The sequence below is a fragment of the Chiloscyllium plagiosum genome, unplaced genomic scaffold, assembly GCF_037043375.1.
Source record: "Chiloscyllium plagiosum isolate Xiang-an unplaced genomic scaffold, Cpla_swu_hap1 HiC_scaffold_21, whole genome shotgun sequence".
NCBI lineage: Eukaryota > Metazoa > Chordata > Chondrichthyes > Orectolobiformes > Hemiscylliidae > Chiloscyllium > Chiloscyllium plagiosum.
This window is the reverse complement of record NW_028270159.1, coordinates 1,431,262-1,454,497: the sequence shown is the minus strand read 5'-3', so window position 1 is coordinate 1,454,497 and position 23,236 is coordinate 1,431,262. Positions and strand designations below refer to the sequence as shown.

General features: G+C 42.9%; 1 protein-coding gene across 1 annotated transcript in view; it reads left to right on the top strand.

Moving 5' to 3' along the window:
* Positions 1-23,236, top strand: part of adamtsl2 (ADAMTS like 2) — a 241,285-nt gene that overhangs the window by 119,654 nt on the left and 98,395 nt on the right. The window contains exon 13 of the mRNA XM_087998112.1: positions 15,795-15,921. Within this exon, the coding sequence (XP_087854238.1) occupies positions 15,795-15,921 (127 nt within the window). The remainder of the gene's footprint in view (positions 1-15,794; positions 15,922-23,236) is intronic.

Genomic DNA, 23,236 nt, shown 5'->3' with positions numbered 1-23,236 from the left:
TCAGTTAATATACTACTTGAGTAGCTGAGACAACCTGCTGACTTTCTACTCAGTTCAGAATTGAAAGAACATTTCCACTTTGGAGTGATAATATTTGTATGATGAGATCTGCCAATTCTTTTGCATAAAAAAATCATTGTAATATTGGATGCTGTGAAATAACAGTATAGTTAGAATGAGGCATGTCATATTTGTGGGCGGCACGGTGGCACAGTGGTTAGCACTGCTGCCTCACAGCGCCAGAGACCCGGGTTCAATTCCCGCCTCAGGCGACTGACTGTGTGGAGTTTGCACGTTCTCCCCGTGTCTGCGTGGGTTTCCTCCGGGTGCTCCAGTTTCCTCCCACAGTCCAAAGATGTGCAGGGTCAGGTGAATTGGCCATGCTAAATTGCCCGTAGTGTTAGGTAAGGGGTAAATGTAGGGGTATGGGGTGGGTTTCGCTTCGGCGGGTCGGTGTGGACTTGTTGGGCCGAAGGGCCTGTTTCCACACTGTAATCTAATCTAATCTAATTTTACTAAATTACACTTAACTGTATTAAGTAGCTACAAATTAATTAGATCATGCTTCTCATGATGTTAGGTATCCAGCATAACTGATTATACCCAAGTATCTGTACCTCCTAACGATATATTACCTCATCCTATCTGTTTCATGTCGAATGTAACTTCTCATTAATATATTTATATCAGGCTCAGATCACTGATGCATGTAAAGAACTTTATGAATTCAACCTGATTGTTGCCAGTGGCCCAACAAAAATATTTCTTGTGATTATGGGTAATAAAAATAGTAGAAAATCTGATGAAACTTTACTTCGTTGAATACCCAAAAAATGAGTTAATTATCTGCTGTGTGAGCATATAAATGCAATCTTCCAATTCTGAATAACAATGAGTTATGCCATTGGGAGCTCCTTTCTCCTGGTAGGTCAACCACATTGGCAAGATCAGGGTAGGTGCCAGACAAAGTGTGATTCAAAGTCCTAGGTGGCAGATCAGGCAAAGGAAGACTCTGCATCTAACTATGAAGAGAGGAGAAGGCTGCAGCAAAAAAGTGGTCCCAATTTTTATTGTTCAATACATCACTGAAATCTGACCACAAGAACATGTGGACAATGACAGCACCCCAAGATCTCCATATTAAATAAAGTCATGTGCAGCCTTCTCTAAGAATCCATTTGACAAGTCCAATGATGTCCATCGCCATTGGACAGTAGGCAACAGGGATGGGGATATGTACCTGAGAGTCACTGGTCAAGAATCTGTTCACAGACAATAGAGACATGAAGAATCAGCATCTGTGACTGAGCAACCTCTTCAGGCTGGTGTTCTGATCCAGCTAATGTTATTATTGGACAGGTCAGATCCCAGACTGAAGCCTGACTTGATGGTTAATTTTTTTTTTGCTTTGGTCAAAATGGTCTTTCACTGAAATAGATTTTGTTTGAACGATAAAGCAGAAGTTTATTAACCAAAAGAAATAAAGGTAAAGTGGAATAAACCAACCTATTTACTGACAACACAAATTCAAGATTTTTAAACACACTGTAAAAGTACAATCACATTACTTCCAACACAAAATCCTTTTTACTGTAGTTGTGGGTATGTTCGCTGAGCTGGGAGGTTGATTTACAGACATTTCATTCCCTATTTAGGTGACATCTTCAGTGCTTTGGAGTCTCCTGTGAAACACTGCTGTACTGTATCTGCTGTAATTTATTTGGTTTCATTCCTGCGCCTTCCAGTTGCCGGTTCTGGTTGTTCATTGTAGTGGCCGGTATATAGAGTCTATGTCTGTGTACTTGATGGAATCCGTGAATGAATACCACGCTTCTAGAGATTCTTCAGCTGTCCTCTAGCTTGTCCTATGATCGTTGTGTTGTGGTCGAATTTCTGGTCCTTGTTAGCTGTGTGTGTCATGACTAGGGACAGCTGGTCGTGGCATTTAGTGGCTAGTTGATGTTTGTGGATATGGATTGCTAGCTGTCTGCTTGTTTGTCCTCTATAGTGTTTTGTGCAGACTTTGTGTAGAATCTTGCAAATTACATTTGTCCTGTACATGATTGATATCAGGTCTTTTGTTCTGGTGAGTCATTGTCTGCAGCTGGCAGTCAGTTTGTGTGTTGTCCAGGATCTTAGTGGTCGGAGAATTCTGTCTGCCAGTTTGGAGACATTTTTTATTTAAGGTAGCGTTGCTAGAGAGTTAGGTCCTAGCATGTATTTATTGCATTGCTTGTCTGTTAGGCATCTGCGGATGAAATTGCAAGATATCCGTTCTTGGCGAATATGTGGACGACACTTTTGTTATGATTAAAAGAACAGAAATCAAGAACACACACCAGATTATCAGCACCATGCTTACAGGGATCAGATTTACGAGAAAGGAGGAAACCAGCAATCAACTCCCATTCCTGGATGTGATGGTAGAAAGAGCACAGAACAGTGAATGCACCACAAAAGTGTATAGGAAAGCCACACACCGACCAAGCCCTGCACTACACCAGTAACCACCTCAACACACACAAGAGAAGCTGCATTAGGACCCTGTTCAAAAGGGCAACATCACACTGCAGCTCTCCCGACCTACGAAGCGAAGAAGAAGAACACGTCAACTGGGTATTTGTTAAGAACTATTATCCCCACAACTTCATCCGCAGATGCTTAACAGACAGACAACACGACAAGGACATACCACGACTTAACTCATTAGCAACGTTACTTATATAAGAAAATGTCTCAGAACTGACAGTCAGACTTCTCCGACCACTGGGATCCATGACAGCCCATAAACCAACAGACACGCTCAGACAACAACTGACCAGGACAAACAACCTGATACCTATCATGTGCAAGACAAATGTAATTTACAAGATTCCATGCAAGACTGCACGAAACACTATATAGGACAATCATGAGCATATCTGAGTATGACCATTCTCATCCAAGTACTTGACAGGACTGCTTATAATAAAGTAACACCTAAAAAAAAGCCATCTCTCCCTCTAATCTGTGGGTAATAACATAGAAATGCGAGTAGGCAATTTGGACCTTTGAGCCTGTTCCACCATTCGATGTGATCAAGGCTGATTATCCAACTCAGTATCCTGTTCCCACTTTCTCCTCATACTCTTTGAACCCTTTAGCTCTAAGAACTAAATCGAACTCCTTCTTGGAAACATTCAATATTCTTTCCTCACTCACTTTCTTTGGCAGAGAATTCCATAGGTTCACCACTTTTTGTGTGAAGAAATTTCTCCTCATCTCAGTCATAAATGATATACCACACATGCTTAGACAGTAACCCCTGGTCCTGGACTACTGTTCATTGGAAATATCCTTCCTACATTTACCCTGTCTAGTCGTGTTAGAATTTTGTAGTTTTTTATGAGACTGCTCCTCATTTTCTGTACTCCAGTGAATATGGTCCTAACCGATCCAGTCTCTCTTTATATGTCAGGCTTATGCCCGAAACGTCGATTCTCCTTCTCCTTTGATGCTGCCTGACCTGCTGCACTTTTCCAGCAACACATTTTTAAGCTCTGATCCCCAGTATCTGCAGTCCTCACTTTCTCTTTATATGTCAGTCAAGCCATTCTAGGGGGCAGTCTGGTAAACCTTTGTTGCGCTTCCTCCATAACCAGAATATTTTTCCCCTGTAAGGAAATCAAAACTGTTTCCTTACACCATGGCCCTGTACAATTGTAGCAAGGCATCCCTGCTCCAGTACTCATCCTCTTGCTATCAATGCCAACATACCGTTTCTCTCCTTCATGCCTGCTGCAACTGCATGCTTACTTTCTGTGACTGTATTCAAGGTCACTCTAACCTCATTGCACTTGCCCTTTTCCCAATGTATCACTATTCAGATAATAATCTGCCTTCCTATTTTTGCTAACAAACTAGATAACCTCAGATTTGTCCACATTATATTTCGTCTGTCATACATTTGCCCACCACTCACTTTGTCCAAATCACACTAAAGCAAGTCTGCATCCTCCTTACAGTTCATCCAACCAGCTTTGTGTCAACTTCAAACTTTGAGATATTACATTTAGTTCCCTCATCACCATCATACCATATATTATGAATAGCTGGAATTCCAGCACCCTCTCCAGTGCCTACTAGTCACTGCCTCTTGGCAAAATACCCATTTATTCCCATTCTGTGCTGCTTGTCTGCAGTCTTACATGCTAATCTCTTATGTGGGGCCTTATCAAAAGCCTTCTGGAAGTCCAAGTAGACTGATCCATTAGCTCCCATTAGTTACATCTTTGACAAATCCACTGGAGTTTTCCATTCATTTCTGTTTTGTAAATCCATGCTGAAACTGTGCAATCCTGTCACTGTTTAAGTGCTCCCCCTAATCAGTTCTGCTAGTTATGTACTCTATGTCCTGAATTTTGTGCAGAAGACTTACCCAGACAATTTTCCACATTGTCAGGTAGATGTTAATATTGCGCCTTTAATAGAACAACTTGGTTAAGGGTGTAGCTTGTTCTGAAGTACAAGTCTCTAGAACTATAGCCTGAATGTAGTCAGGGCTCATAGCCTTTCGAGGATCCAGTGTCTCACAACATTTCTTTGTATCGCATGCAATAAATCAAATTGGTTTAAGACTGGCATCTGTGATATTGGGGATCTTTGGAGGAGACTGAGATGGATAATTCACTTGCCACTTCTGACTGAAGATTATTGCAAATGCTACAGTCTTATCTTTTGCACTGTTGTGCTGGGCTCGCTTGTTATTAAAGATGGGGATATCTGTACAGTCACTAATGAGCAACATCCACATTGACTATGAATGAATTTTAAGAAGTACAAATTTCCAGAAAGACCCATTTATGACGCCTTTGAGCTAGATGGATGCTCATTACCATTTAAGCACGTTGATGATCTGCCCATCAGATCTCAGCAAGGATTGAGTGACACAGACACTATGTAGATGTTTGGCTTTAACAAGGCCATAATTCATGGCATGTCAGTGTTTTGATTTAGAATACCTCCAAGTGCTTTGTATTTGTCCTTTTGGCAGAAGTTAGTATTTGTTCTGATGAAGCCATGCAGAGTACACTTTGTCAGCAGGAGGACACTTTTCCCATGCCATTTTCTGAAGTTCCTCTCCAGACTTTGGAGTTATGGTCAACCCGAGTGCAAAAGTGCCCAGAGGAGGATCTTTTGTTCTTTTGGAATGACAGTGAGGAATCAAAGTCAAAATAGGACTGTTGGTTAATATTTTGATTTGAGCCAAGTGTCAGGATGTAAATACTGATGTCTGTGGTATATTGACTACAGCCAAGCTGGAAGTATAATGTCATGAGTTTTTCATTTATATAATTGGGGAGATCTGTTGTAGTCAGTTGCTACAGTGAAGGAATGGTGATATATTTTCAAACCTGAATGGTATGTGACTTGGAGGTGAATTATTGTTCCCAAGCAACTGCTGTTCTTGTTCTTTTGAATGGTAGTGGTCATGGTTTGAAGATGCTGTCTAAACAGCCTTTGTAAATTTCATCTTGTAGATGGTAAACACAACTGAATGTTTGTGGATGTGGCGCCAGTCAAGCAGGTTGATTTGTTCTGGGTGAAGTCAAGCTTTCTGAGTATATATGAACTGCATTCATCCAGGCAAGTGGGGAGTATTCTATAAGATTTCTGTTTTTACCTTGTAAAGGGTTGACTGGCTTTAGGAATTCAGGAGGTCAGCTTCTCTTTGCAGGATTCCTAGCCTCTGATGTGAAGTTGTGGCCAGATATGGCACATAAGAACCCTTGATATTGAGGATTGAATATTAGCATTAATATAGAATTGGCAAACTGATAGAAGATAGATTTGGGATGAGGGGGTGGCATTTTCAGAATAGCAACCTGTAACTAGTAGAATGCCACAGGGATTAATGTTTTGGCTGCAATAATTTAATATTATACATTAAGGAGTTGGATTACAGGAAACATCCTTTCTACCAGGACCTGTCAAGACCCCTGAGGAACTTGTATGTTTCTGTTTCTAATAAAAAACCTTTTGATCTTCTAAATTAGGCTGACAACTTATTTCAAGTATTAGTCTGGTAAATTCTCTGAACTGCTTTCAATGCATTTATGTCCTGAAAGTGCATAGGGCATAATTTCAAAATTTAGGGATGAATATATGCAAAGACAAAAGAGTTGTGATGATCCTTTATGAAACACTAACGAGGCTTCAATTGCGCAGGATTTGAAGCCTTTAGAAAAGATACAAGACATTTACCAGAATGATTCCAAAGCATGAGATTGTTACAAGGACAAAGGAAGCTGGAGTTACTTTCCTTAGAGAAGTTCACAGTGGTGCTTAAAATCATGAGAGACTAAATAGACTAGGTAGAGAAACGTTCCTGTAGGTGGAAGGGTTGAGAACTAGCCGATGGCAATTCAAGCTGAATTGCAAAAGAACCAATTTTTTACACAATGAGTAGATTGAACTTGCCTTCACCATTCTATTATGGCTTACAGAAAGGAAGTGGATTAGGAACTGAAGGGAAAGTTTGCAGGGATCGGGCAGGAAGGTGAGGATTTAGTTGAATTGCTTTTTCAAGAACCTGGCACCTACACAAGGTGTCAAATGGCCGCATTCTGTGATGTAGCCATTCAGTGATCCTAAATGACAATAAGGAAGCTGAACTGCTCTTCCTCATCTCCAGTCAAAATATCTTCACCCCCATGATCATGCTATTCTTGCTGTTGATTTTGACTGTCTCAGGTCATATATTGCTTAATGATTTGGCTTGCAGGTCCATTTTATAGCCATCACAAACACTACTGTTTTTAATCTCATAGCATTGTTTGCTTCCACCTGTGACTTACTTTCATCCATAGTTAAACCTTAATTTATGGACTCGGCAAGATGGCGGTGATTCTGTAGAACTGCTGTGGACAGCTCTGCCTAACAGCCAAGGCACACTGGTGTTTTTTGCCATCCCTGACCAACTTATGTGGTGTAATTATTAGTTTAAAACCTAACAGAACACATATTTGTTAATACTTGGGAGTGGGAAGGATGCCAAAGGGAAAAGGGCAAGCAAACAGCAGTAGGGAGGACACTGCCCTGCAGCACATACCCCACCAGAGACTGCAGCAGCAGCAGCCTCTCCTGAATCCCCCAGGGACCTGACAGACTCACAGGAATTGGCTGCGGCGATGGAGAGACTTAGCTTGAAAGTTGGGGCTGCAATTGAGGGGAATCCATGCGGAGATTCGTACCCAGGTCCAACCTAAGAGCTAAGAGCAGCAAGGAGGGGACATGAAAGGTCCTTAGTTGGTAGGATTAGGGAAAACCCTAAGGCTTTCTATAGGTATGTCAGGAATAAAAGAATGACTAGGGTAGGAATAGGTCCAGTCAAAGATAGTAGTGGGAAGTTGCATGTGGAGGCTGAAGAGATTGGGGAGACACTGAATGAATAATTTTTGTCAGTATTCACTCAGGAACAGGACATTATTGCCGATGTGAATACTGAGTCACAATTAAGTAGAATGAATGGCTTTGAGGTATGTAGAGAAGAGGTGTTGGAAATTCTGGAAAGGGTGAAAATAGATAAGTCCCCGGGGCCTGATGGCATTTATCCTAGGATTCTCTGGGAAGCAAGGGAGGAGATTGCAGAGCCATTGGCCTTGATTTTTATGTCCTCGTTGTCTACAGGAATAGTGCCAGAAGACTGGAGGCTAGCAAATGTGGTTCCCTTGTTCAAGAAGGGGAGTAGGGATAACCCTAGAAACTATAGGCCGGTGAGTCTCACTTCTGTTATGGGCAAAATCTTAGAGAGAATTGTAAGAGATAGGATTTATGAACATCTGGATAGGAATAATGTGATCAAGGATAGTCAGCATGGTTTTGTGAAGGGCAGGTCGTGCCTCACAAACCTTATTGAATTCTTTGAGAAGGTGACTAAGGAGGTGGACGAGGGGAAAGCAGTAGATGTGGTGTATATGGATTTTAGTAAGGTGTTTGATAAGGTTCCCCATGGTAGACTACTGCAAAAAATACGGAGGTATGGCATTGAGGGTGAGTTGGAGGTTTGGATTAGGAATTGGCTGGCTGGAAGAAGACCGAGGGTAGTAGTTGATGGTAAAGGTTCATCTTGGAGTGCCGTCACTAGCGGTGTTCCGCAAGGATCTGTTTTGGGACCATTGCTGTTTGTCATTTTTATAAATGACCTGGAGGAGGGGCTAGAAGGTTTGGTGAGCAAGTTTGCGGATGATACGAAAGTCGGAGGAGTTGTTGACAGTGAGGAAGGATGTGGCAGGTTACAGCGGGATATAGATACGCTGCAGAACTGGGCAGAAAGATGGCAAATGGAGTTCAATGTAGCTAAGTGTGAGGTGATTCACTTTGGTAAGAGTAACAAAAAGATGGGGTACTGGGCTAATGGTCGGATACTTAGTAGTGTGGATGAGCAGAGGGATCTTAGTGTCCATGTACACAGATCTTTGAAAGTTGCCACCCAGGTAAATAGTGCGGTGAAGAAGGCATATGGCGTACTGGCTTTTATTGGTAGAGGAATTGAGTTCCGGAGTCCTGAGATCATGTTGCAGTTGTATAAGACTCTGGTGCGGCCACATCTGGAGTATTGTGTGCAGTTTTGGTCACCATACTATAGAAAGGATGTGGAGGCACTGGAACGGGTGCAGAGGAGGTTTACCAGGATGTTGCCTGGTATGGTAGAAAGATCGTATGAGGAAAATTGCAGAGCCATTGGCCTTGATTTTTATGTCCTCGTTGTCTACAGGAGTAGTGCCAGAAGACTGGAGGCTAGCAAATGTGGTTCCCTTGTTCAAGAAGGGGAGTAGGGATAACCCTAGTAACTCTAGGCCGGTTGGGGTTGTTTTCATTGGAGAAAAGAAGGTTTAGGGGTGACTTGATAGAGGTGTACAAGATGATTAGGGGTTTAGATAGGGTTGACCGTGAGAACCTTTTTCCATGTATGGAGTCAGCTATTACGAGGGGGCATAGCTTTAAATTAAGGGGTGGTAGGTATAGGACAGATGTTAGGGGTAGGTTCTTTACTCAGCGAGTCGTGAGTTCATGGAATGCCCTGCCAGTAGCAGTGGTGGACTCTCCCTCTTTATGGGCATTTAAACGGGCATTGGATAGGCGTATGGAGGATAGTGGGCTAGTGTAGGTTAGGTGGGCTTGGATCAGCGCAACATCGAGGGCCAAAGGGCGTGTACTGCGCTGTATTCTATGTTCTATGTTCTATTGCATCCATGCTGCAGAAGCATGAGCAGGAGATCCAGGGCTTGGGGAGAGGCTGGAGGAGGTGGAGGGTCGAACTAAGGCCTTGGAAGCTGCGATGGAGTCCTCATCCGGTCGGATCCAGGTGCGGAAGCGATCAGTGCGGGCCTTGCGAAACCATATCAACGACCTCGAAAATCGAGGTTGGAGGATAAATATCTGAATTGTCGGGCTCCCTGAAGGTGAGGAAGGTGGGCAGCCAGTCAGCTTCTTTGAAAACTGGCTGCTGATGGTTTTGGGCCTTCATCGAGTCCAGCAGGCTGCAGATTGAAAGGGCTTATCGGGTTACAGTGCACAGGTCAGGCCCAGTGCAGCGCCCCTGCTCAGTCCTAATGCACCTCCATTCATATAAGGACAAGCAAAAAGTCATAGAAGTTTCCAGATCTCTGGGAAAAGATCCGCAGGCACTGCTGCACAAGAGGTCAAAAATCATGTTTTCCAGGATTTCTCTGCAGCTGTAATTCGAAAGAGGAAGTCCTTTGATGAAGTTAAAAAGAGGCCAAGGAACCTGGGCATCCAGTACTCCATGAGGTGCCCCGCAGTGCTCCATTTCAGCCACGAGGACTGGGTTTATGCATTTGACTCAGCGGATAAAGCTAAAAACTTTGTAGACACTTTAAAATAGACAGATTGGACTGAAGAATACGGTTAATGTTTGTTCTCTTTTCTATCTTTCCCCATGTTTTCCCTTCCTTTTTTAAATTCATTTCTTTCTCCCTAATAATTTCCTTTTTGGGAAAGGGGGGATAAGACCTTGGAATAAGTTGTTGCTATTTTTTTTAATAACTGGGTTTTCTGATGGGAAATTGTGTGGATGTTCTTTGTTGTCTCTCCTTTTTTTTTGTTTGGCCTGTTTCTCTTTTAGTCACAAGTTGGGGTGACATGAAGCCAGGGATGAGTGGAGCGTTCATCCTGACTTTGTCTTTTTTCTGTTGATTTAAGGATCATCTCCTTGTTTTTTTTCTGGCCTAAGGCTGGGGCACAGTCCGGGTTTGAAGGAGCTGTGAAGGAGGGGATGTGTACGGTGAGTGCCCCCTATGGGCAGGGGGAAGAGTCTTCCATTCAAGGTTTTATAGTTGGTTTTTTTTGTAGTTTTTTTGGTAGTAATAGTTGTTTGTAGTTATGATAGAGTAGTTTTTGTATATAAAGTTCTTCGACTCTGTGAGTCTTTATTTAATCATGCTCAGCGCTTTGACAGCAGGGTTCTCCCTCTGAGGGGTTCAAGGGTCTCTGAAAGGGGATATGGCTAAGTGTCTTATTGAATGGTGCACCTGGAACATTAAGGGAAGTCATTCAGCCGATAAAAGGAAAAAAGTGCTTTCTAGCCTTAAGAGGGAAAGGGTTGATATTGCTTTGTTGCAGGAAACCCGTCTTGATGATGGGTAACACCTTAAATTACAACAGGGGGGTTATGACCGTGTGTTCTTTTCATCCTTTACTACTAAAAGTAGGGGAGTGGCGGTACCTATCCAGAAAAATCTTCCGTTCACATTATTAGAGCAGGTGAAAGATGAGCAGGGACGGTTTGTGATACTTAAAGCCCTGATACATGGGGAGGAAAATGGCATTTTAAATGTGTACTGTCCTCCAGCGCATCCCCTCAAATTTTTGATTAGTGCTTTTTCTAAGTTGAGTGCTTTTGGAACACAGCACATTATTATAGCGGGGGGGATTTTAATTGTCTTTTGGATCCGACAGTGGACAGGATGCCTTGTGGGCCACCCAACTATTTCTTCGCAGGTCAAGCAGGTGGTTGACTTATGCAAGGAGTTGGGGCTGGTGGATATTTGGAGATGTCTTCACCCTACTGGCAGGTACTTTACCTTTGTTTCAAACCCACATAAATGTCACATGAAGATTGACCTCTTTCTGGCTCCCTCGACCCATCTGGATTCGATTATGGGTTGTAAAATTGGGAATATAGCTATCTCTGATCACGCGGCAGTATATTTGGAGGTTAAGGCCAAGAGTGAAGGGCTAGGTTTGCAGCACTGATGTTTGGACCCTTTTCTCCTGAAGGATTCCAAATTTGTGGAATACCTTTTGAAGGAGTTTCAGGAATTCTTGACTATCAACTCAGGCATGGCTAGTAGTCTGTCTATGCTATGGGAGACTGCTAAGGCCCTTGCTAGGGGTAAGCTATTTCCTATTCGGCTAGCCGAAAATGATAGAAGGAGGAACAGCGGCATCTACTTGAGGCGTGGTTGAAAGCTGCCGACGCAGCATATTTTGCGCGGCTTTCGGTGACTAAGCCACAGTGGATCACGGCCCTCCGGGCTGCCTTGAATTCAATACTGACACAGAACGCAAAGAAAGAACTTGCTTTTGCTAGACAAAGGCTGTTCGAATGTGGGGATAGGCTAATGAAGTATTTAGCGTACCTGACTAGGAAAAAGCGTGCTCCCCAGTCCATTACTACAATCAGAGACAGCGCCGGGGTCCTTACATACCATGCTAAAAAGATTAATGAGGCTTTTCGGAGCTTTTACTCTGAATTGTATCGGTCTGAAAGTTGTGAAGACAGGAGGGCTAAAATGGAGCCCTTTTTTAAGAATCTGGACCTCCCAGGGGTAACCTTGGTACAGGCCTCTCTCCTTAATGCCCCCTTGACAGTTCAGGAAATACAGGAGGCAGCTAGGCAACTTCAGAGTGGGAAAGTGCCTGGCCCTGATGGTCTTCCGGGAGAGGTTTATGAGGACTTTATAGGGATTCTGCCAGGGCCGATGTCAGGGAGATGTACAATCACTCCTATATGCATGAATGCCTACCACCATCTTTGAGAGAAGCTAATATTTCCTTAATTCTTTAGAAGGGGAAAGTTCCTGAGGATTATGCCTCATACAGGCCGATCTCTCTATTAAATTCAGCTTTCAAGATTCTGTCCAAGATCCTGGCACTGAGATTGGAAAGGGTGTTGCCCCATATTATTAAAGAGGACCAGACAGGCTTTATAAGGGACCGTAGGTCCTCTAATAATATTAAGAGGTTGCTGAATATGGTCTAAGTTTGTCAGCAACGATCGGTTCAGGGGTTGGTGATTTCCTTAGATGCAGAGAAAGCATCTGACTGGGTGGAATGGCCGTATCTTTTTTATGTCCTAGAACAGTTTGAGTTGGGTGGGGTCTTTGCTAGGTGGGTGGAGGTTTTATATCTCCACCCTCTGGCCATGGTCATCACCAACGGGGTGAAATCTGGGAATTTTAGGATTGGTAGGGGTAGTCGGCAAGGCTGCCCCCTCTCACCATTGTTGTTTACATTGGCGATAGAGCCGCTGGCAGAGGCCATTCACTCTGGAAGTGGTATCGAGGGCACACAAGATTATACTGTATGTGGATGATGTCCTTCTGTTTTTATTGAACCTAATGACCTCTGTACCCCATTTGATACAATGTATCAATTCATTTGGGGCTATTTCAGGATATAAGATTAACTTTGCAAAATCGGAGGCTATGCCTTTGGGGAACCTTAAGGATGTTCCAGAAGTTGAAGGTGGCCCTAAGTTCCCTTTTAAGTGGTCACGGGCAGGGTTCTGATACCTAGGCATTTTTATTACCCCAAGTTTGATCTGTTATTTCGGACTAACTTTGCTCACTTGCTCAACAATATTAGGCGAGATCTCCAGAGATGGGAGGCTCTTCCAATTTCATGGCTGGGCCAAATATCTCTCATTAAGATGAATGTTCTTCCTCGTTTGCTTTATCCCATGCATATGCTCCCTATACAGTTTCCCAGGTCAATGCTGCGGAAGCTTATGGGGTGGTTTGGTTCCTTTGTCTGGCATCGTGGCCGGCCCCTCATCAAACTTACTAAATTGCAGTTGCCTCAAGGAGGGGGAGGAGTTGATCCCAGACATCAGGAGGTATCAATTGAGTTCCCTGCTGTCCTTTGTCTGTGATTGGGTAGGTAACGATCCAAACTCAATATGGCTGGATATTGAGGCCTCCCAGGCAAAATGCCCTCTTATTAACCTGTTGTTCATGGATAAGATGAGGACAGTTATGGACCACTGCCGGAACCCCATTGTCATTAGTATAGTCAGGGCATGGAGGGCGAAGCGTCAGAGTGAGGGTTGCTTATCCAAGACTTCGCCACTTACACCTATAGTTGCCATGCCAGGGTTCCGACCAGGAATGATGGACTCAGGGTTCAAACTATGGGCAGCGAGAGGAGTTCCGAGTTTGGGAGACTTGTTTGAGGTGGAGGTTATGATGTCTTTTGAGCAACTGAGCCTCAAATACAGGTTGCCCAGCAGAGACCTTTTCCGTTTTTTACAGGTTAGGGATTTCATCCAGAAGAAGACTACGCTTCTCACTAAGCCCTATAAGTCCGATACAGAGAGGTTGTTGCTACATTCCACAAGCACCCTTTCGGTTAGTGCCCTCTATTGCCTGCTAGGTGGCATGGCCTGGCAGGATATTAACCGGTTACGTGATGTCTGGGAGCAAGAGTTAGGAGTGGAGGTCTCTTCTGAAACGTGGGAGAACATATGGGAGAATAATCGAAAGATCTCAATCTGTAATAGGACATGCGCTACGCAGTTAAAAATTCTGCACAGGGCTCATCTGGCACCAGACCATCTGGCGAAGTTTTAAAAAGGGGCATCTTCAATGTGCCCCAAATGTAAAATAAGTGTAGGTACTCTTACCCATTGCTTCTGGACAGGCCACAGGCTCCGTGTTTACTGGAGTGCCGTGGCAGGAGAGATAGGGAGGGGATTGAGGACTGAAGTCAAAGTAGACCCGATATCTCTCCGCTTAGGTCTATCAAATTTACCATCTTTAGAAGGGCGTGGGAAGAAACTACTTAATATTCTTGCATACTGTGCATGGAAGAATTTTGTGAAGAATTGGGTGTCTAAGAACCCACCAAGCTTGCTGGAATGTCAGAAATTAATTATGGACTATTTTACAAATATGGTGTACCACACAACAGACTATTTTTGTAAGATATGGCAGCCCTACTTGAGTTTTTTGGATATAGATTTGTCAGTTACCTTAACAAGGGCGTTTGTTTAACCATGATGGTTCGATTTGTCAAGCCCTGGGCCCTGGAGGGGGTCTCCTGAGTTAATACAGTTATATATACAATGCTCCTGTTCCTTTGTTTGGGAGCTTTGCATCGAGCATAGCTGTTCTGTATTTTGTGGGGTTTTTAAAATTTTTTTTTGCTTTTCTTTTTTTGGTGTTGCTTTACACAGTGTTAGGGTTTGTTTTGTATTATAGGGTAGGTTAGCAGTTAGTAGACTGTAGTATTGTAACTTGTGTTTTTTTTTCGTTTTATAATACTGATATTTGTTATTGATTGTATTTTTCAATAATTTTATATGTTTGTAAAGTTAAAAAAATTTGCTAATAAATATATTTACAAAAAAAAAACTTATTTTAAGCTTCATTTACCCTGAGGCTCAAGTTTTTCAATGTATTCTTCATTGTTTGTGAAATGCACACAATTATAATACCAATTCATCCAAGGTACTGCCATTCTCATTCTATCAAATCGACTCACCTTCATGTTCTCAGTATGGAAAATTCAAAAGTTGTGTCTACATGAAAAATGCAGACAGGGTCTTAGTTTCTAAGCTGCCTAAGTACCAATCTACCTGGTCAGTTTCAGTAACATTCTTTATGAAGTCATCTTAGCTCAGTTGGGAGAATTCTTCCTGAGTCAGTAAAAATTGCTACAGACTTGATGAGAATAACATCTAACCTTATGTCTCAACTCGAACAAAGGATGGTCTCTCCAACAATGCAACATACTCTCAGTGTTGCACTGAAATATCAGACTATAGGTTCTGGATCATATGGCCTAACAGTATAGTGGAGGCAAGTTCAATCTTGGCTTTCAGCAGTGAAACTGAAGAAGAAATGTTTGCAATGCTCGGGGTGAAATGTGAGGGAATGAAATTAACTGAGTTGCTATTTCAAGAAGCTGGTATCTGTACAGGGTGTCAATAGGCCTCCTTTAGTGCTGCAGCCATTCAATGATCCAGGGTCAAAGGGTCTCTTCTGTGATGTTAGAGTTTACGACTAAGTCCATGCCAAAGAATTTTCAACAATGATGTTGATCATCCCTCCTAATATTGTGTGCTCTGCTTTCTTAAGTGAGATACCTTGGGATTTGTAACTGTATTTAAGGCATTAAAATTTGCATTGTTGTTAGGAAATCAGCAGGTAGTGCAGCAATGTGCATTTGGTATTTCCATTCAGTGGCAAAGCAAAGTAGTGACAAAATCTGTTGAAATCCATTTATAGTCAACTCTCCAGGGTAGGTTTTAGTCATGTCTCCATTGGCATGTAATCAAAGCATGCTGCAACTCAAAATATCTTGTGATCAGACGGCAAAATACTATCTTAATTAATTGCCAGATAACCAGAGGTGATAGTGTGACTATCTGCTGCCACTTGGGCTGAAGGGCCTGTTCTGTGCTGTACTGTTCTATGTTCTATAATTTTATAATCCATGGGATGGGATTAAAAGCAAAATGCAGTTACACGTAATATGTCCCTATTTGAACAATTGTTTACTATGTGCAGGAGTATCGACTTCTTATGCATTGTGTGTTCGTTATGACGGCATTGAAGTTGATGATTCATATTGTGATTCTGTGACTCGACCAGAGCCAGTTCATGAATTTTGTGTTGGAAGAGAATGTCAACCAAGGTGAGTTATCAGTTTTTTTAATATATTATCCTTTCCCATGTTTGTGTTTAAGCAATTGATTTCTCAAACTGTGTTTAAACCTCCCGTGAATTGATTTGTGACAACCATTGGCCGCACATGGTATTAAAAGGAGTGTATCTGATGAGTGGATAAATAACTAGTGAACAGAAACAAAAGATTTTTTAGATTAATAGAATTTGGGTGGTCACTACATATCGGGTCAGCATAAAAACTTATCTTCGTTTCCCTTTTGTATAACTTGTTTTAGATATAAATGTAATGGGAACAATATTGAAATTTATTAATGGAAAATTAGACCGAATGTCTCTCTGAAAATTGTTTTAATATAATGCCTTGTGTGTCTTCCTGCTGTCCCACTCCAATATAGAAGTTGTTGGTGAGCCTGCTCACAAAACCAATGGTTGCCACGCATCACTTTAACTTTTAGGAACAAAATTGATTGCTTTATAAGGCAAGACTTCTGTCCCTATCTCAAGATGGAGTTGTGTATGAGGGAACTGCCATCCAATCTGATTGGCTGTAGCTGTTTAGCTCTGCAGGATCAAGGAGGGGATCAAAACTGACATAACTACCACTAAAGATGTACTAATCCCAATTTCCTGCACTTGCCCCATATTCTTGAATGTTATGATATTTGAAGTGCTCATCTAAAGATTTTTTAATGTTTATAAGGTTTTCAGCCTCCACTACCTCCCCACGCATTACATTCACAGATTCTCACCTGGTCAGGGAAGACTTGTTGGATTTTGCGAGTAATCCTACTTTCAATCCTGCTGACATACATGAATAGAATTCAGTCCATGGAATGCTTTAATACATATGGTTATTGATACAGAGGCAATAATATCGTTTAAAGGGTGCTGAATAAGGATTTCAAAGAAATTCTATAAATTAATGTTAATATTGACATATATGTTGCCAGAAAAAAGATATATCACAGCTTTTGATATTTTCAATGTACAAATGGGGTGTGGACTTTACTGGCTCGGCCAACATTTATTGCCCGTTCTAGTCGCCTTTGAGAAAGTGTTGATGAACTGCCTTCTTGACCCAGTGTTGTCCATGTGCCAAAGATAGCCCCACAGTACCACTAGGAACGGAATTTCAGGATTTTGACTCAACAACACTGGAGGAATGGTGATATATCACAAGTCGAGATGGTGGGTAGTTTGAAGGGCAACTTGCAGGTGTAAGTTTTTCCATGTATCTACTGCCCTTGTCCTTCCACATGGAAGTGTTTTGGGGCTTGGAAGGTGCTGTCTAAGGATCTTTGGTGAATTTCTGAAATACATCTTGCAGTTAGCACACACTGCTGCTAGTGAGCATCAGTGACAAAGGGAGTGGATGCTTGTGGTGATTATGCGAATCAAATAGGCTACCTTGTCCTGGATGGTGGCAGGCTTTTTTCAGTGTTGTTGGAGCTGCACCCATCCAGGCAAGTGGGGAATATTCCATTATATCTGACTTATACGACATAGATCTTGGATAGTGAAGGAAGTGAATTACTCGCTTCCTATTAGGAATTCTTATTCTCTGACCTGCTCTTGTAGCCACTGTGTCAAATCCAGTTGAATTCTAGTCAGAGGTAACTTCTATGATATTGATAGTGGGAATTCAATGATGATAAGCCATTGAATGTTAAGGGGTAGTAGTAACATTGCCTCTTACGGGAGATGTTCATTGTCTGGCAGTTGTGTGGCATGAATGTTACTTGGCACCTTTCAACACCAGTCTGGATATAGTCCGAGTCATGCTGTGTTTCAACATAGACTGCTTCAGTAGCTGAAGAGTTTAGATTAGATTTCCTACATTGTTGAAACAGGCCCTTCGGCCCAACAAGTCCACGCCGACCCTCCGAAGAATAACCACCCAGACCCATTCCCTCCAAATGATGCACCTAATGTAATGCGCAAATTAGCATGGCCAATTCAGTTGACCTGCATATCTTTGGACTGTGGGAGGAAACCCACACAGACACGGGGAGAATGTGCAAACTCCACACAGACAGTTGCCCAAGGCTGGAATCGAACCAGAGTCCCTAGCTCTGTGAGACAGCAGTGCTAACCACTGAGCCACCCTTGCTAACGGTGCTGAACATTGTGCAATCAGCAATGAACGTCCCCACTTCTGACCATTGATGGAACAGCTGAAGTTGGTTATGCCTAAGGCACTACCCATGCAGAGATGTCCTTTACCAGAGATAGCTGACCTCCAACAATCACAACCATCCTCCTCTGTGCAAAGTATGACAAGTGAGCCAGTGGAGAGCTTTCCTCCAACTCTCTTTGACTTCACCTTTTTGTTAGAATTCCTTGATGCCACACTCATTCAAATGCAGCGTTAATATCGAGGGCTCGTCTCATCATTGGAATTCAGCTGTTTTGACCATGTTTGAACCAAGCTATAATGACACCAGGAACTAAATGACTCTGGCAGAACCCAAACTGAACATCAGCAAGGAGGTTATTGCTGACCTTATGCTGCTTGATTGCGTTATTAATGATACCTTCCATACCGAGATCAAGAGTGGACTGAGGGAAAGTTACTTTGATGAGTTGGATTTGTCATACTTTTTATGTGCAGGTTATGCCTGGACAAGTTTCCACATTGTCGGGTGGATGCCGTAATTTAGCTGTACTGGAACAGTTTGGTTAGAGATGCTGCAAGTTCTGGAGCAGAAAATTTCAGTACTATTTTGGAAATTAATAGTGATAGGCAGAGAAATCAAGATCTAGAATTGAGCAGGGCCACAGTGATTGGAACTAAGAATATTAAAAAGACATTCCTTAAGGCCTTTTGCATTATTACACAGAGTTTTGCATTACAATGGATGAGTTAGTCTTGGGTCTAAATGGGTATGATATAGTGGGCATTACTGCAGGGTGACTAAAAATTTTGCATTTTTTTAGAAAGGAAAGACAAAAAGGAAAATGAAGTGAGGTAGCACTGCTGATTAAAAAGGAAATTAATACAATTGTGATGAAGGACAATAGCTCTGGTGAGATACAGTCTGTACAAATTCAGCAATGAGCAGAAAATATTAGTAGTGGTTGTTATATAGAAGTAGTAGTATTGGGGAAGGCATTAAAAAGTTATAAAGGTGATGATGTGCAATTTCAATCTGCATGTAAATTAGGTATGTAACTCAGGACAGCACCATAGAGAAGGAATTCTTGTATCGGATCGTTTTATTGATTAATATGTTGAGGAACCAACTAGAGCAAAGGCCATCCATGACTGGGTATTGTGGAATGAGGAACGAATAATTGGTGATCTAGTTATGTGTGGGCCCTTTAGAGAAGTGTAACCAAGATCAGATAAAATGCTTCATTATGATAGAATAGAATCCTACGGTGTGGAAGCAGGCCATTCGGCCCATCAGGTCCACATCGACCCTCCAAAGAACATCCCACCCAAACTCAACCCCCACCTTATTCCCTGTAATCTTGCATTTTCCATGAATGATCCACCTAATCTACACAACACATCCCTGGCAATTTAGCATGGCCAATTTAGCTAATCTGGATGCCTTTAGACTGTAGGAGAAAACTGGAGCACCTGGAGGAAACCCACACAAAGGAAAATGTGCAAACTCCACACAGGTTGTTGCCCAAGGCTGGAATTGAACCTGGGTGAACCTGGCGCTGTGAGGTAGCAGTGCTTACCACCCGTGTTGCCCGAAGATGAAGAATAACGTTTGTTTCCGAGACTAGGATCCTGAATTTAAATAAAGGAAATTACGATAGTATATAGGGCGATAAATTGGAGATTGTTACTGAAAGGGATGGTAGTTGGTAGGCATCGGCAAACATTTAAAGAGCACATGGGTGAACTGCAAAAGTTATTCATCCCAGTCTGGCAAAAAATATAAAATGGAAAATATGGCCAGACCATGGCTAACAAGAGAAATTAGGAATAGTAGTAAACCCAAGGAAGTGGGGTGGGGAGCTGCTCAGGGAATAAGGATGAGAGTAAGTTTACATGGAACATATAAACCGATTGTTAAAAAACACTTATGTAAAAAAAAGAAATTAGTAACGATAAATATAGTCTTACAGTCTGAAACAGGAGTTTATAATGAAGAACAAATAGGTGATGGATCAATTATATGCATACAGTTTTAATTGGTTCCTTAACACCCAGAAGACTGTCGCAGATCAGACATCTCATCCCATGGACTCCATGGTGTCGGCAATTTAGAATTTCATTGAAATGCACAGGACAGCTGACAGGTTTATTGGAGGCAGTAGGCGAACTAACTCAAATGTTGAAGGAACAAAAACAGAAATTGCAGGAAACAGAGGACATTATAAGTGCACATTGGTGGCATGGGTGAAACTTCATTATAAATATATTCCCACATTTGTAAATATACATTTACTGTTCATCATCAGCAATGTCTTCCTAGCTGCAACTACAAGAATTAAGGTACAGCCTCTAGCCACCACATATTCTCTTATGGCCCAAGGTGTGAAGTGAGCAGATCCAGCACCATGTAGAAGCTATGAGACCTTGGCAGGTGCTTGCTACTTTGGCCACAATACATTGCTTGTATGACACAAGTATTAATGGTACCATTTTCTGAGTACTTGGGGTCAAGGTTTGGACTTGACACAGGTTAATGCCTAAGATTTACATTCAGCATTTAGTGTCGACAGATATCTTTCAAATGTCTTGTAATGTCTCTGTTGAATGAGATTATCCTTTTTGAAGGGTCTGACATCACATGAAAGTGGAGCCCCCTTCCTTTCAGAATGAAACATTTAGCCTGCCCATTCTGAGTGTAGTGGCAACCATTTTCATTCCTATCATATTTTAGATTCCTGCATCAAGATGGAAAGAAAAGCGATCACTGTTCACACAGCAAGCCCCATGGCCATCCTCTGTCTTGTGGTAGCCTTGCTTATCTACCTCTTAAGCTTTGATATTAACCATGTTCCCACTCAACCCTTCACCTCCACTTTTTAGCCCCTGACCCTCGGGCATATTGAGTCATGCCAAACATAGTGTGCCTACACCCCATTGATGCTGACTGTTGATGACCACTTATCACACTTAGCCCCTCTCCCTTTCTTGTCTCTCTCCCAATTATATATTGAGTTGCCCTCTTCATAATTGTGATCCCCTCTTCATCCCAGCATGTTGCCTCACTGCTCATAGTTTAATTCCCTAACTTTGTTTCACAGGATAACCCCCCCCCCCCACCAATGCTTTCACTTTTAGTGGTCGGACTCCCAAGATTGACAGTGGCTAACCCCTCGATCAACTTTGATAATTGAATGATGACTGACTAGATCCCTGACTCTTCAACTCTCCAGCTGACTTAGTACAACTTTCCAAGCATGTTGGTTGTGCTGGATTGATAGGCTGACAATGGCACACTCCCCAGATTGTAGAGGTATGATCCTCTAAACCTGACTGCCCTCAGCAGTCGCGTGATCATGCCGTAGCCCCTGGCTGATATTGGAGACTGCCCTTGATTTACTGTGCCAGGTCCCATGTCTGAAGATTGTCTTCAATGATTTTATATAAGATTACTTCCCTTAGACTTTTGAGACATGACCATTTGGTTGATACAGCCAGTTTTTGTCCATTGAGTGCAGGAGGGTTTCCTAACACAGTATGTAGACAGGCCAACAAGAGGCTAGGCCACATTGGATTTGGTACTGGGTAATGAACCAGGCCAGGTGTTAGATTTGGAGGTAGGTGAGCAATTTAGTGAGAGTGACCACAATTCAGTTACATTTACTTTAGCGGTGGAAAGGGATAGATATATAATGCAGGACAAGAGTTATAGCGGGGGGGGAGGCAATTATGATGTGATTAGGCAAGATTTAAGATGTATAGGATAGGGAAGGAAACTGCAGGGGATGAGCATGATTGAAATGTGGAGCTTGTTTAAGGAACAGCTACTATGTGTCCTTGATAAGTATATATCTGTCAGGCAGGGAGGAAATGGTCAAGCGAGGGAGACTTGGTTTACTAAAGAAGTTGAATCTCTTGTCAAGAGGAAGAAGGGGACTTATGTAAAAATGAGACAGGAAGGCTCAGTTAGGGTGCTTGAGAATTACAAGTTAGCCAGGAAGGACCTAAAGAGAGAGCTAAGAAGAGCCATGAGGGGGCATGAGAAGTCGTTAGCAGATAGGATCAAGGAAAACCCTAAAGACTTCTATGGACAGAACGTCCCAGGTGCTCACCTTCCACCCTACCAACCTTCGCATAAACCAAATCATCCGCCGACATTTCCGCCAACTCCAAACAGACCTCACCACCATGATATATTTCCCTCCCCACCCCTTTCCGCCTTCCGCAAAGACCATTCCCTCCGTGACTACCTGGTCAGGTCCACGCTCCCCTACAACCCACCCTCCCATCCTGGCACTTTCCCCTGCCACCGCAGGAACTGTAAAACCTGCGCCCACACCTCCTCCCTCACCTCTATCCAAGGCCCTAAAGGAGCCTTCCACATCCATCAAAGTTTTACTTGCACATCCACTAATATCATTTATTGTATCCGTTGCTCCCGTTGCGGTCTCCTCTACATTGGGGAGACTGGGCGCCACCGAGCAGAGCGCTTTAGGGAACATCTCCGGGACACCCGCACCAATCAACCACACCGCCCCGTGGCCCAACATTTCAACTGCCCCTCCCACTCTGCCGAGGTCATGGAGATCCTGGGCCTCCTTCACCGCCGCTCCCTCACCACCAGACGCCTGGAGGAAGAGCGCCTCATCTTCCGCCTCGGAACACTTCAACCCCAGGGCATCAATGTGGACTTCAACAGTTTCCTCATTTCCCCTTCCCCCACCTCACCCTAGTTCTAAACTTCCAGCTCAGCACTGTCCCCATGACTTGTCCAGACTTGTCCTACCTCCTTTTCCACCTATCCACTCCACCCTCTCCTCCCTGACCGATCACCTTCATCCCCTCCCCCACTCACCCATTGTACTCTATGCTACTTTCTCCCACCCCACCCTCCTCTAGCTTATCTCTCCACGCTTCAGGCTCACTGCCTTTATTCCTGATGAAGGACTTTTACCCGAAACGTCGATTTCGAAGCTCTTTGGATGCTGCCTGAACTGCTATGCTCTTCCAGCACCACTAATCCAGATTCTGGTTTCCAGCATCTGCAGCCATTGTTTTTACCACTTCTATAGATTTGTCAGGAATAAAAGAATGGCTAGAGTAAGATTAGGGCCAGGCAAAAGTGAGGACTGCAGATGCTGGAACTCAGAATCTAGATTCAAGTGGTGCTGGAAAAGCACAGCCGGTCAGGCAGTATCTGAGGAGCATG